The following is a 14,741-nucleotide window of genomic DNA, read 5'->3' on the forward strand; positions in this document are numbered from 1 at the left end:
TAAATTCTGATAAAATTTCTGCCACTTTCTTGTTCCATATTCAGTCACAGATTAGAAATTCTGTTCTGCTCGTAAATCATTATTTGAAGAGCACAGAAAATCCCATCATTTCACCATCCTTTAATAAATCTGAGTTTATGTTACAATACAGAAGCCAAGCTGAGGGCATAGGAGTATTCAAAGGGTGTCAGCAATGAAGTCTCAAGACCATTTTTATGCAGAAGTAGAACAGGGCTGCTATGATCTATTGGATATAAGGACACTTAATTATCTGGAGTCTTATCAAACTTTACAGTAGATGATGAACCAGGGGTAGACGACCTTTTTCAGCCGGGGGCCGGGTTGCTGTCCCTCAGACAACTGGGGGGCCGAAGCCAAAAAATAAATAATTAACTAATTTTTTAAAAAAATTAAATATATAAATAAACCAGGACAAATGTAGGACAACATTTTCAAATGGAACACACTTTTTTTTTAAAAATGGAAGACACGCGAAAAAATTTGCTGATTTTTTAAAAAAATGTTAATATAAATGCATGTTTCTGAGGCTTCTATAGACAATTGCCCCCCAAAGGCCCCGGTGGCAATCGGCGGCAGGACCAGGCTGGGGCTGGTCCCAAGGCCTTGCCGGGCCGCATCCGGCCCGCGGGCCGCAGGTTGCCTACCCCTGATGAAGACAGTGAAATAAAGATTTTCTATACCTCAGGTCAGCCATAAACTAAAATGGTGACTGTAGTTAAAAAAAACAAAAAACCAGCAGAAGACTAGGACTTGGGAAGGCAGCTAGGAAGAAGCTAGAGTAGATCCTCAAGTGTAAAGATATACTGTAACTGATTACCAAGGTCAGGGTTATCCACAACAAAACATTTCCAATTTGTGTATGATTCTGAAAGCTAGTGAAGAAATCTGATCGGAAGAGAATCAACTCATATGATATGTGGTGCTGGAGAAGAATTATATGTATACCATGGACTGCCAAAAAGACAAATAAATGGGTCTTAGATCAAACCAAATCTAAAACTTCCCTAGAAGCCAAAGGCCTGTTACAGACTGCCAAAATAAAGCTGCTTCGGGTCTCTTTGGAGGTATGCTATTTAAATGATGCATGGGTCCTAACAGTCCGGAGGTCGCGCCAAAGCCACACTCCATTCCTAAGCACTGGAGTGCAGCTTTGGTGCAGCTTCCGGATTCTTAGGATGCATGCATCATTTACATAGCATACTTCCAAAGAGACCTGAAGCAGCTTTATTTTGGCAGTCTGTAACAGGCCAAAATGACTAAACTGAGACTGTGGGTGCATACAGACTGCTTAAAAAGTCCAGAAAAGCCCAGATTTTGTTCCTGTTCTGTTTTATTTTGGAGAATCATACACATTTTGTTTATCCCAGAATATTTTCTGTCAGCTTCTGGTTCAACCCAAGACTTTTTGCATCAACTCCCCAGCTTGGCTTATTTTAGCCCTGTATAAAATCAGGAAGAACAGGAATAAAATCTGGGAGTTTTCCATCAGTTTCAATGCACCATATCATATTTATATCATGAGATGACATGAATGATTGGAAAAGACAGTAATGCTTGGTAAGGGAAAAGGCAGTAGGGAAAGAGGAAGACCGCATTGCCGATGGATAGACTCAGGAGCTTATCATTTGGTTTATTAATTTGGCTTGCCTCTCCTCGTTTAAATTTCAATTTGTGCTGTATTCTGATCTTATCAGAAGGTTTTTGCTGAAGACTTTGCCGCCCAAATATAGGCCAGGTGCATCACCACTTCCAGGAGCCCTCTGCATGAATCTTTTTAGATCTGGGAGTTTTCTGGCTTAAGAAATTGGCACCAGAGCACTCCTGGAAGCAGGGATGCACCCGGGCTGTATTCGGGCGGCAAATTCGATGGCAGAAACCTTCTAATAAGATCAGGATGTAGCCTGAAATGAAATTTAAACTGGGAGTGGTAAGGTGAATTAATAAACCAAGCGATAAGCTCCTAAATCAAGAAAGCCATGGCCCTGAAGAGACTTGCAAGACCTGAACAGGGCTGTTGATGACAGGGGACTAGGATCCAAAACACACTACATAAATATAGTGTGCCTGTGTTTTACGCGGGTGCGCCATACGTGGCTTTAAGCATACGCTGAAAGCCACGCCAGAAGAGCCCTTTGCGCACCCCGGAAGAACTAATGGGGCACAAGCCCCATTACTTCCAATGTGGCACCAGCATTTGCTGATTTCCCCTGTAATCCAGTTTGAGACATCTTTAACTGCCCTGGCTCAGCGCTTGGGAATCCTGAGAATTGTAGTTTATCATGGCACCAGAGCTCTTTTACAGAGAAGGCTAAATGTCTCACAAAACTACAATTCCCACAATTCCCTAGCATTGAGCCAGGGCAGTTAAAGTGGTCTCAAAATGGATTATTTCTGCAGTGTGTTCTGGACTTGTGTAAAAGTCTTTCCTTATTACAGAAATCTGTAGAATCAGCATTGTAGCCCCTTTGAGACTAACTGAAGGACAGAAGTTGGCAGCATGAATTTTCGGAGAATAAAGTCTACTTCCTCAGATGCACATGGCTGAGGAAGTACACAGAAGCCTAGGAAAGCTCATGCTGCCAACTTGTTTCTTTCAGTTAGTCTCAAAGGGGCCACAAGATTCCTCTACAGTACAGCATAGTATTTATTTATTATATTGTACTGATACCCCGCTCTTTAGAAATGCTCTCAGAGCGGCTAATGCCATTGGAGGGGGGCCTCTTGTGAGGGGGAAACAATCTGATGTGAGGCAAAACAACCTGTTGTGAGGGGAAAACTACTAGTTGTGAGGAAAACCAACCTGCTGTGCGGGGGAAACTACTAGTTGTGAGGAAAACCAACCTGTTGTGAGGGAGTAACTACTAGTTGTGAGGAAAACCAACCTGTTGTGAGGGGGAAACTACTAGTTGTGAGGAAAACAACCTGTTGTGAGGGGGAAACTACTAGTTGTGAGGAAAACCAACCTGCTGTGAGGGAGTAACTACTAGTTGTGAGGAAAACAACCTGTTGTGAGGGGGTAACTACTAGTTGTGAGGAAACCAACCTGCTGTGAGGGGGAAACTACTAGTTGTGAGGAAACCAACCTGTTGTGAGGGGGTAACTACTAGTTGTGAGGAAACCAACCTGCTGTGAGGGGGTAACTACTAGTTGTGAGGAAAACAACCTGTTGTGAGGGGGTAACTACTAGTTGTGAGGAAACCAACCTGCTGTGAGGGGGAAACTACTAGTTGTGAGGAAAACAACCTGTTGTGAGGGGGTAACTACTAGTTGTGAGGAAACCAACCTGCTGTGAGGGGGAAACTACTAGTTGTGAGGAAACCAACCTGCTGTGAGGGAGTAACTACTAGTTGTGAGGAAAACAACCTGTTGTGAGGGGGTAACTACTAGTTGTGAGGAAACCAACCTGCTGTGAGGGGGTAACTACTAGTTGTGAGGAAAACAACCTGTTGTGAGGGGGTAACTACTAGTTGTGAGGAAACCAACCTGCTGTGAGGGAGTAACTACTAGTTGTGAGGAAAACAACCTGTTGTGAGGGGGTAACTACTAGTTGTGAGGAAAACAACCTGTTGTGAGGGGGTAACTACTAGTTGTGAGGAAAACAACCTGTTGTGAGGGGGTAACTACTAGTTGTGAGGAAAACAACCTGTTGTGAGGGGGTAACTACTAGTTGTGAGGAAACCAACCTGCTGTGAGGGGGAAACACCCTGTTGCGAAGAGTGCGAGGGGACCCAGAGGCACCGAGGAAGAGATAATTTTCAAACTGGGGGGGGGGGGGGCGAGGAGGCGGACTACTTTGCGAGTGGCTTCCTCCCCTCAGAAGCCCCCACCGCCCTCCATCCCTCCCTCTTCCCTGACTCCGTTCCCCCAGAGAGAGAGGCGCCGTGTGTTGTGGTTGAGAGGGCGTTTGTGTCGGTGTTGTGTTTGTGTGCCTCCTCCCTCGGCTGCCGGTGGCGCTGCTGAGTCGAAGCGGGGCCCTTGGGGCCTCCCTCCCTCGCAACCCCTCCGCCTCCTCCTCCTTCTCCTCCTCGGCCTTTCTCTCTCTCTGCCTCGGCGGCGGGGAAGGGAGAACATGGCGGCGGCGGCGGAGGCTGCGAGTGAGGCGCTGGGGCGGGACACTCTACCTGAGCACTGGTCCTACGGCGTCTGCAGGGACGGCCGGGTCTTCTTCATCGAGTAAGGCGGGAGGAAGGAGGGGGTCCCTCCGCCCCATGGCCCCACTCCCTCCCCTTCTCCCTCCGCCGCTAACAGGTGCATGTTTCCCTCTCCTTCTGCTCTTTCCCCAGCGACCTCCGCCGCTCCAACACTTGGCTGCATCCTCGCACCGGGGAGCCCGTCAACTCCGGGCACATGATCCGATCAGGTGGGTGAAAGGGGCCCGGGCTTCGGGGCCCACGCGTGTCCCCCCCCCCACGCGTGTTTATGCACTATTCGTATTCATTTCTCTCTCTGGAAGAAAGTGGGGTGGTGACCTTTGTGTGACTGGGATCTGCGCTCCTTTGGCTCCAGGATATAAAGATTTCCCTTCCCTCCTCCTTTCTCTCTCTCCTTCCTTCTTCCTTCCTTCCCTTGCCACTTTCTTCCCGCCTGCCTGCCTCCATGCCTCCCTCCTCTCCCTTCCTTTTCTCTTCCTTTCTTTCCCACTTTTTCCCCACCTGCCTTCCTCCCTCTTTTTCCTCCTCCTCTTCCCTCCTTTTCTCTTTCTTTCCCACTTTCTTTCTTTCTTTCTTTCTTTCTTCCTGCCTTCCTCCCTCTCTTTCCTCCTCCCCCTCCTTTTCTCTTTCTTTCTTTCTTTCTTTCTTCCAGATCTTCCCCGTGGATGGGAGGAGGGCTTCTCAGAAGAAGGAGCCAGTTACTTCATAGAGTGAGTATAATAAGACACACAGACACACTACTCTCTCTTGCCTTTTCCCTGCTCCCTTCAGGGAAAGTGGAGGGGAAAGGAGGCTGAGGGAAATCAGGCTTTTTCCCAGGAGGAAGCCATGTGTATGTTATGTTCTTGTTTGTTTTTCCTTAGAGAAAGAAAGAAAGAAAGAAAGCCACTAAAGGGGTCTGGCCTCTTTTCAAAGTGATGTGGGGTTTTGGGTGGATGCAGGGGCAGGAGAAATGCTCTTCAATGGGAGCATGAATTCTGGCACTTTTGCCTTCTTGTTGTTGTTGTTGTTGTTGTTATTTTTTATGGTTTTTAATAATAGCACCACCCGAAAGGTTGCTTCTTCCCTGTGCTTTGGGGACTTCTCTTGCATTCCCTGGCACAAGCAACAGGTTTCACCTTTGTGTCTGTTTACATTGCTCCTGGGTTTTCATGCTGTAGTGAGAGAGGTTGACTGAATGTCAGCCAAACTTGGCTGTGCGTCTTACTAACACACTGGCTGGAACCTGTTGCCCGCTGCTGAGCTGAATGAATGGCAGCAATGAGGCTGCTGCGAGGCAAGGGACTGGCATTCGGTGTGTGAAAGAGGGTCACGTTGTCCTGTACATACAGTGTTTAGGGCAAGTTCAACAGTTGCAACACCATTAAATTATAAAGTGGGCCACTGGGCATTATACCATCATCATCATCATCATCATCTGGAGGTACAGTCAGCCCCATGTATGCCTTTGTCTGCAGATTCAACCATCCAAGAAGCAAACCTTGATTGTTGTCATTTTATGTAGGGGACACCCATTTTTCTGTGCCGTTGTATTTAATGGGACTGTCTTGTACATAAGGTGTTTAGAGCAAATTGAACAGTTGCAACTCCATTAAATTATACAGTTGGCCACTGGGTTTTTATATATAAGGGATACTGAAGTTAGATACAGCTTTGCAAAAAGCAACAATCACATCACAATTCAAGCACAGGAATGTAGAATGGTTCTGACAGTGCCATGTGTTGTTTTGTGGAAAAAACATAGAAATAGGTTGTGTCTTCCTAATTTTGTAGCTTTTTTGTGGCAAAAGGGGAAGTCATTGTCTTCAAGTGCACAAACATTTATGACACATCATGTTTTCTTATTTTGTATCATTTGAGCGTCTCTTTCAGTCTTGAAAAAGGCAGGAATGTTGTTCTAGAGCCAAAAGTAACTAATAGCCTGTCCAACTATTACAGGGTTGGTTCCCTGTAATTCTCTTGGGCTCTTAATTTGTTCTTTTCCACTCTGCCTGAATCATTTATTTGCTGGGTTTTTGGTTTTGATTAGAGATGAGAAAGGTGGATTTGTAGATGAGTTAGATGCTAAAAAGTTGGGAGGGAGTAACAAATTGTTTCACAGCATCAGCCTAAGGAAAGAATTCCTGCCCTGAGCCTTTAAATTTGAATGGTTAGAATGTCACCGCAACAAATACTTTGAAAGGTATAAGTGGTGCAGAATTACAATAGCTTGGTGCACCTGTTCAGTACACAGTATTCATCAAAAGACACCATCCATTCCCCCTGAGCTTAAACGAAGATAGTTTGGGGCCATTTAAAAGATAACTTGAATGCCCCAAACAATGGAAACAGTTTTGGTATGTGGAGTAAAGAATGATGGATTGGCATACCAGGAATGTGACTGTTTAAAAAGGTGACTCTCATTTTGTTTTGAGGAGCTTTTCTTATTTTCTTATTAAAAGCTATATTTTCTCAGATTGCGTGCCTTTTATCAAATTCAACTGAATTCTGTGCTTGATTCCCCAGTTATTGAAAGTGAAAGCGGTTTCTTTGGGAGTTCTGTGGTAGATGCCACTTTCCTCATTATACTGTAAAGAATGCTCCGGAATGTAGTTGAGTGCAAATGGTTTCTTCCATCATTCATTCCCCACCACCTTAATTTTACTTTATTTTTCTTATGTTACTGGTTTATTTTACATTTTTGTTACCTAAAAGGATTGTCTTTTTAATATTAAAGATTAATTTACATCACTTTGCCTTCCTGATTTCAAAGTTTAAATTAATAAACAAACATATTTAAAGCTTTTCTAGACTGTCAGCGTTTCCTCCAGATGTGATTTGTTCTGAAATTTTTAGTCCTGCCTTGGGAGGTGTGGTTTTGGGTAAAAGGGTTTTTTTGTGTTCTTCCTTTAAATCTGTTGCATTTTGTATTGGATGGCATACAAATATTATCTCCAGGAGTTTAAACATAACAAACTATTACCATTAAAATTAAAATACAACTAAACATAAAAGGAATTTATAATAAAGGCTTTCACTGAAGATCAAGAAAGTGTTGCGATTGCTCCCCCTCCTCCACCCAGTATGACCCTCCCACACCACAGTCTTGGTGCCATTTGCAAACTGGTTTTGAAGGCTTTCCCAGTCCTCTACAAAAGTGGGGCTTTGAAAGGCTGATGTGGGAAGAAGAAGTGTAACCCACTCAATCATAGTGTACGGAAATAATCCATAGCTAGGAACTGCTATCTAGTAATAAATATAAATGGTAAATGTTTACCAGCTCTTTACCAATCCCATACTCATGTACTTGAAAGGAAGTCCAGTTGAATCCAGTGGGATTTATTCTGAGTATATATGCATGGCTTTATACTCTGTTTTATCCCATTCCCACAACTATGGCTGTGCTTGAATACTGGTGGCTTTAATATCACTTCATCAGTTCATCTGAAGAAGTGTACTGATATCTATGTAGATGCATACTAAAATATACAAGTTAGTCTTAAAGTTTTTGATCACTGTTAATTTATTGTGCTACCTTCAATGTTACTGCTGAAATTCTAAAGGTTTCACTAGCTGAATATGAATATGAAAATTGGCTTAATTGTTCAGACAGTATCACTGCTGGGGCCCTTCAGTGCATTCTGTATATACCTGTTGCCTCCCTGACCATAAAACTTGGGGAGAAAGAATTCTTTTGGTGGTCTTCCAAAATCTGGCTGAAATGTTTTGCATATGCTATCTTCTTGCCTATAGACAGCTTGTCACATGCAGTTGTCTTTATGTGTAGGATCACTCTTTTTTCTTGCACACTGGAAAATGTATGATTTCTAAGAACTGAAAGTGTTTGATTTTCATTTAATCTTACCAATGACAGTACTCATAAGTGCCCAGCAGGTCACAAGTATGGAGAAATAAATAACATGTATCAGTTCTGAAGAAGTCCCAGCTGGTCTCATAGGTGAATTGGCTTTGTATTGACCCATTAAGTTATGTTTGGATACACTATTTTTCATGAATTGATGCAAAAAGTTGTTTCAGTATCTCAAACTCAAACACAGCAGGAGCCCAAAAGATGTAAATGATGAGAAGGAAAAGTTGGTGCCAAGAGGATTTCACATTGCTATCCAGTTTCCTTCAAATCTCCAAGCTTAAATTAAAAACCTGCAACTTCACAGATCCATAAACCTATATTTTTAGAAAGATTTATAGAAACTTTCATGACTTATACAAAGTTCAGCTAAATTAAAGTTCACTAAATACTAGAAAATTGTAAGCTTGTGGAATTTAAAATACTGAGTAGCCTTCAGCTGGCAAACAGTTGAAATGTTTCATTGTTTTCAGAAGGTTTAACAAGATGGGGTTGCAGTTTTTTATGACCTGTGTGGCTTCATACATAAATTCTGGATGAAAGGACAACCTCCTGTCACAAGAAATAATATACTGCTAAAGGTTGTGTGAGCATATCCAGTTGCGCATCCAAATGGCTGAGTTTAATTGCAAAACTGTGGAGCTTCAGCCATTTGAATGTGCTACTATATAGGATCATGTACAGTGCGCCCACATCATATGCGGGCGTGCTATATGCAGCTTTGAGCTTATGCGCAAAGCCATGAGGGAGCGTGCAGGGCGCAAGGGGTGACGCATCCCATTCAGGTGAATGGGGCGTGCGCCTGTGGCATGCGTGCACTGCTGTGCCGCCGCATGCATGAGCCCCATTCATTATTTGGCTTACGCGGGTGGTGGTGGCCCTGAACGGATCCCCTGTGTAAGCTAAGAGCGCACTGTACCTGTATTTTATGCTGGCAATTCTGTACATTATTTCCAGGGGACAAAACATATGCATTAATGGTTTCTTGGTCAGAGAGGAAATGCTTAAAGTATGTTGCATATTTAAAACTTGGAAGCTAAAATTTTAGTAACTACAGATAATATGTTGTGATTATATTTCTTATTTAATATAAAAACAGCATGTATTAGAAAACATGGTTATATCATTTGCAAGGGAAATGAAATCTGTGGGGTGTGTGTTTTTTTGAACTACAGTGGCTGAGACACTGGAGGCTTCATATGTTAAACATGCATTGCTTCTCTGTATCAGTCTGTGGTTAGTTGTAATACAGCTTTATAGTCTCTTAATATATGCTTCCCATCTAATGCTAAGGAATAATTGTAACAACAAATAGTGGTATTATAAGTATGTTCACTTGCTCTTTAAACAAACTTGGAAAATTTGAATTGATTTTGTGGGGTGATGATATGGGTTGGTAGTTGGAGTATGAGGAAAGGAAGCATGGTAGCTTTTATTATGTACATATATTCTGCTCCTTTTGAATTTAACTGTTTGTGAAGCACTTATAGAACTTCTCAAGAATTTAGTTTGGATGCTCTGAGTATGTGCACTTCGCAAGAACTGGATGTTTACATATTACATATTATGTTGGAAGTATATTGGTATCCTCAGCTGGCTAGTCTAAATACAGATGATTTTACACTGTGTTGTAAATTTAGATCTATCATGTGCTGTGAAAATAAATAAGTGTTTAAATCTTTTTCACATTTCAGTAAACGCAATAGTCTCTTGATGTTAAAAACCTCACCAGGATTTGTATGTGTCTTCAAATAGTATTATTATTGTACCTTCATGTTTAAAATAAGTATTAATTATTTTCTGCTAATGGTTGTTATTTTTTATTTGCCATTATGTAGCATTAGCTTTCTGATTTGTTGCAATTGATACATTTTGCTGGTTTTTATTTGTTTGTTTTTCCAGTGTACACAGTTGGAATAGAAGCTCAGTATTATTTATTTATCTAATCAGGATATATCCTTCCAATTGTAAACAGGATTAAGTTCCATTCATTGTAGGGAGTGTTACTTTTGCATACAAAGCTGATAATTAGGAAGTAAAAATGTTCAGTTTCTCATTGTCCTGTTTAATCTGTGATCCTCCAGAATTTCTAGGGTCCATGTCTCATGAGACTCAGCCAGTTTAGCCAATAGTATGAAGTGAGGTGAGTTATATTTTAATGACATCTGGATGTTCAAAAGTTTCCTACTCTGTGTTTAATCAAGCAGAGCTAGCAGCCACTAGCTCTGTGTAGCTGCTGACTCAAGGGCTAAACAGACCGCCCCTTTGGAGTGGCCTGCTGCCCCCCTTTCAGTGCTGGATTGGAGCCGCAGCAACTACATGCTGTGGCCTCAATCTGGCATTTCTGTGGCACAGAAAGGAGCCGCGGAAAGGGTGCCTTTGCTGCCACCGTGGCACCTTCTGGCACTCCTTTTGGCTCTGCATCATCTGGACACAGCGCCAAAGGAGAGTTGTGATGCCACCCTCTGTGCGGTTGAGAGCATGGTATGACAGCAGCATCAGGGCAGTGTTGGGGCGTGCATTGTGTGAACACCACGGCCCCACTCTGCCCTGAGGCTGGCATATAATGCCAGTCTGTACAGTCTCTCAGTCTTTGGAGCTCAGCAAACAGTATTTTTGTGTGTACTCTGTGGGTACTTCAAGGGGGACGGCTGGGCAGCTGTGCTGCTTTGTATATAAGGATGATGGACATGGATGGTGACAAAGTTGTTGCAGTAACCTGCAACATCTGTGCCATGTTCCTTTTCTTGCCAGAGGAGCTGCTGTGCTATATCTGCAGCAAGTGCAAGCTGGTTGCCCTGTTGGAGGAGAAGTTACAGCAACTTGAATCCTGTGCATCTACACTTTGACTTATCAGGGAAGATGAACTTTTCCCCCCTGAATGAGTGGAACAGACTCTTCTGGAAGGGTAAGAAATAGGGTATGCCTCTAGAAAGGATGACAGTTCTAAAACACAAGAGAAGATACTTGGAGGAATGTGACACACAGAAACAGAACTACCAAGTACTACACAATCAATTCAAAGCTCTCATCTTAATTGGTGATTATGAGGTAAGGGAAGAGGAACAAGAACTTCACACCTCTGAAGTCATAGAGGCAACCTTGGGATGCTCTATGGATAGAAGAGTTACAGGAAGAGGAGGGAGAGATCTATGGTGGTAGTAGGTGATTCCCTGTTGAAAGAAAGAAAGAAAGAAAGAAAGAAAGAAAGAAAGAAAGAAAGAAGCAGTGGTGTGTGGGTCTTGAGAGGTATATAGTCTTCCAGCAATGAAGATCCATGCTATAACATAGAGGCTAACAAGGCTGGTCCATGTTGGAAAAAATGATTCTGTAAGATACAGTCTTCAGCGTGTTGCAAGATGTCTCTGCTGATGCATGGCAACACATAATCCTCTTTTGGTGGGGAAATTGAAGCAAAGTAGCTCATGAGCAGTTGTGCCCTTTTGTTGTGTCTCACCATTTCCTCCTTCAGACATATCCTGGAGAGATATGATTAGTCATCCTGGAGAGATGTGACTAGCAGAATGTCTCAGGGTTCTGTCCTGTGCCTGATGTTGTTTAACACCTTTGTAAATGACTTGCATGATGGAATAGAAGGCATGTGTGTCAAATTTACAAGTGACACGAGATGGGAGGGGGGTATCTAATACTCCAGATGACAGGAACAGGATTCAAAATGACCTTGACAGATTGGAGAGCTGGGCCAAAACTAGGAGAGAAAAATGTAAGGTACTACATCTAGCCAGGAAAAACAATAGGTACAAATATAGGATAGGTGACACTTGGCTTGAAAGTAGTGCAGACAAAAGAATCTAGGGGTCTTAATAGTTGTTTCCTAAAATTTGGACATGCATCTCCTAAATACAGAAGCTTTTGCACATAAAACCTGTTCTGTATTATTTGTGAATGTAAATCTTAATTCCTATGGAATTAAAGTATCAAAATAAGTTGAATTGCTAAAGCCTAGGCATGCTTTAATTTGTTTTGCTAAAAGGAAGATTTCTGGGTATTTCTTCCTCTGCACGATTGTTGTATTAAAATGTAATCCAAAGCCTACATCCAGTTGTTAGTGTCAATGAGAGTTGACCTGTTGAATCACTGGTATTTGCATAAGTATTGACCCAGTGAATCTACTTTGACCGGAACTAGCAGATTTAGGCCCTACTGTACATTCAGCTTTATTTATTTATTTAAAAAAGCTATTGTTGGGTTAAAAGGAATCTTTGATTGATTGATTGATTTTTTTATATAGAATACAATAAACTAGATTGCATTTTTACAAAACACACAGACATAAAGGAGAACAAGACTGTGGATATGCTATTTAAATACTTTAAATTCCATTTTAATTGTATTTATGCTGGTGTTTGATTATAATAAATCTTTCATTTAGATTTGGAAGTTCCTTTTTAGGTCCCCTGCTTTGATGGAGAAATATCTCTGCTTCCAGGACAGGTTATCTTGGAAAATGTGTATTGAATTTTTGCTTCCTATGGTTGTAAGAATAATTTAACTGCATGAGTAGGAGGCAGTTAGGTTCAATCAGGATGCCCTTAACGTCCACCATTGCAGCTGACCATGCCACTCACATTTTCTTCAAGACACATAGGCCTGTACTATGGAAGAAAGACAGGAAGTCCCTGTCACAGAAGTAGAATTCTGTATCAAAGTTTTTCATGTTAAGATTTGTTCAGAGGAGATTTGCCAATTCCTTCCTCTGAGGCTGAGTGTGACTTGCCCAAGTAGGAGTCTATGGCTGAGTGAGGTTTCAAACTCTACTCTCCCAGAGCCCTTATTCATCTCTCAAACTACTACTATACTAGCTCCTCAACAGGACTTTTAGTGTTTAGTGAATAATGTAATATTATATACCTTATGTATATAAAATATAAAATACAAAGAGAGGTGTAGAAATACATGGGTTTGATTGTCTTAAGTTACTGGAGTGATAAGGAAATTATTCTAATAAGGCCATTGATATTGTTTAGTTTTATTACTTACACTTTTTAAAATGTTGAACACACTTTCAGTAATGCCATGCTTTGAAAATAAAGAATGTTTGACTGCTTCCATTTATAAAATTGTATTGTTGCCACTGGAAAAATGTGGGTTCTGTAATTTTACATGGTTTTCTAAGAAGAGAACTATATGTTTAGAGGAAAAATGTTAATTCAAGGAACTTACTGATATAGTAAATACAGTACAGTGTGATATTGTAATCTGCCAGTATCCAGGTAAGATGATTTGAGTTTACTGGCCTAATGTTGTTGCTTGTGTTCAATAATACTTTTGTTGGTACACTTACATCTGTAGCTAAGCAAACTTGATGTGGTTTTTTGTTTTGTTTTGTAATGTTACAGAAAGCAGTTAAGTTCAAGGCTTCATGAGTAGTGTGGTATAGCATTCCTAATTTGATATTGATCTCTGTTCATGGCATACTGTTGGTCAAGCTGTAAGGTTTATGTAGAAATATTGCTTTAAACTGCCTGTAGTACATTGTCTATGATGACCTGTTACCGTTAAGTGTTTTATTATCATAAGGCTGTACATACGGAATATTCCAAACACTAATTTTGATCCTGATCATAGTACATTTAGTTTGAACCTCCAGGTGTAGAATAGGCAACCAATAATTTAAAATTTTGTTGTCTTTTATTTTTCATCTTCATTTCAACAATTGTTTTCATCTTCGTAGAGCAACATATCTAGACAGAATAATAATCATAACTATGAAAAATTGATTACAATTTCTAAAGTAAACAGGAAGTGGAAGGAAAATATTGTTTTTGGACATGTGGTTCATGGGGAAGAACTCTTAAGATTCTACTAAAAATAGCAATTAAATATATGTGTAGTCACAAAGATTGAAAAGCTGGACATTTGGAAAGTCCCATATTAACATAATTGTCTGGCTGTTAAAAGGAAAATGAATTGTCTATATTTTCAATGGGTATACGTAACTCCATGAATGTGTCTTCCTGGTGTGTGATGTCTTAAAGCTGTTTCATTTTGACTATGCACACCTGTTCCTCTGCAACTGAGAATTAATTACTGGAAGTAGTTAGAACTAGTCTTTCTGAAATGAGCGGAAACATTTGAATAGATATTGAGGATTTTCTTCTTTAGATTTCAAATTAATGTATCTTTTGTGATATTTTAATACTAGTTGATTCATAATGGAAGACATTATCATGGGAATATTTAAGCAGTAAGACCTATCTTTGAATAAACTGAGAACATACTTGCTAGTGGCAAAGTGGAAGGCAACCCAAGGATCCTCCCCATGCTGCCCCCAGTAACAGGTTTCCTAATGTTCCAGAGATTTCCGCAAGTGCTCCATAACATGTTTTGGAAGCATGGGACAGTTCAAGGAAGGGGATAACAAAAAAACATATATACATCTACTGCATGGATGAAAATCACATGTCTCGTGGTTGTTTTTTTTAAATAGCCTCTCAAGCCTTCTCTCACCCAATTTTTTTCAAAACATTTTTGGGTGAAAAATGTCTTAGAAGGTAAATTGCTCTTGCAGTACTCCATTAGGTGTAGATTAAGTTAAAATGTCCACATCCAAATCTAAAACTTATAGGAAGAATAAGATGCAACTTGGAAATTATAGCCTGTTGTGATTTTCACCTGAGGATTTTTTGTTTTTTGTTTTGGCTTTTTGGTTTTTTGCCGAAAACTGGTGTGCTCCACCATAGAAGTATAAACTCTGAGGC

At 41.0% G+C, this 14,741-nt stretch overlaps 1 protein-coding gene across 8 annotated transcripts in view; it reads left to right on the forward strand.

Annotated features, from left to right (window-relative positions):
• The first annotated feature begins 4,090 nt into the window (after positions 1 to 4,090).
• The window catches only part of PLEKHA7 (pleckstrin homology domain containing A7), a 227,503-nt gene continuing 216,852 nt past the window's right edge, over positions 4,091 to 14,741 (forward strand). For 5 of the 8 annotated variants that reach the window (XM_089521073.1, XM_089521075.1, XM_089521074.1 and 2 more), the window contains exons 1-3: positions 4,091 to 4,194; positions 4,305 to 4,381; positions 4,825 to 4,882. In XM_089521073.1, the coding sequence (XP_089377199.1) occupies positions 4,091 to 4,194; positions 4,305 to 4,381; positions 4,825 to 4,882 (239 nt within the window). The remainder of the gene's footprint in view (positions 4,195 to 4,304; positions 4,382 to 4,824; positions 4,883 to 14,741) is intronic. The other 3 variants (XM_089521080.1, XM_089521081.1, XM_089521082.1) reach the window with 1 other exon arrangement.

This window comes from Sceloporus occidentalis, unplaced genomic scaffold (assembly GCF_023333645.1).
Source record: "Sceloporus occidentalis isolate IW3139 unplaced genomic scaffold, rSceOcc1.0.p SCAF_4, whole genome shotgun sequence".
NCBI classification, from domain to species: domain Eukaryota; kingdom Metazoa; phylum Chordata; class Lepidosauria; order Squamata; family Phrynosomatidae; genus Sceloporus; species Sceloporus occidentalis.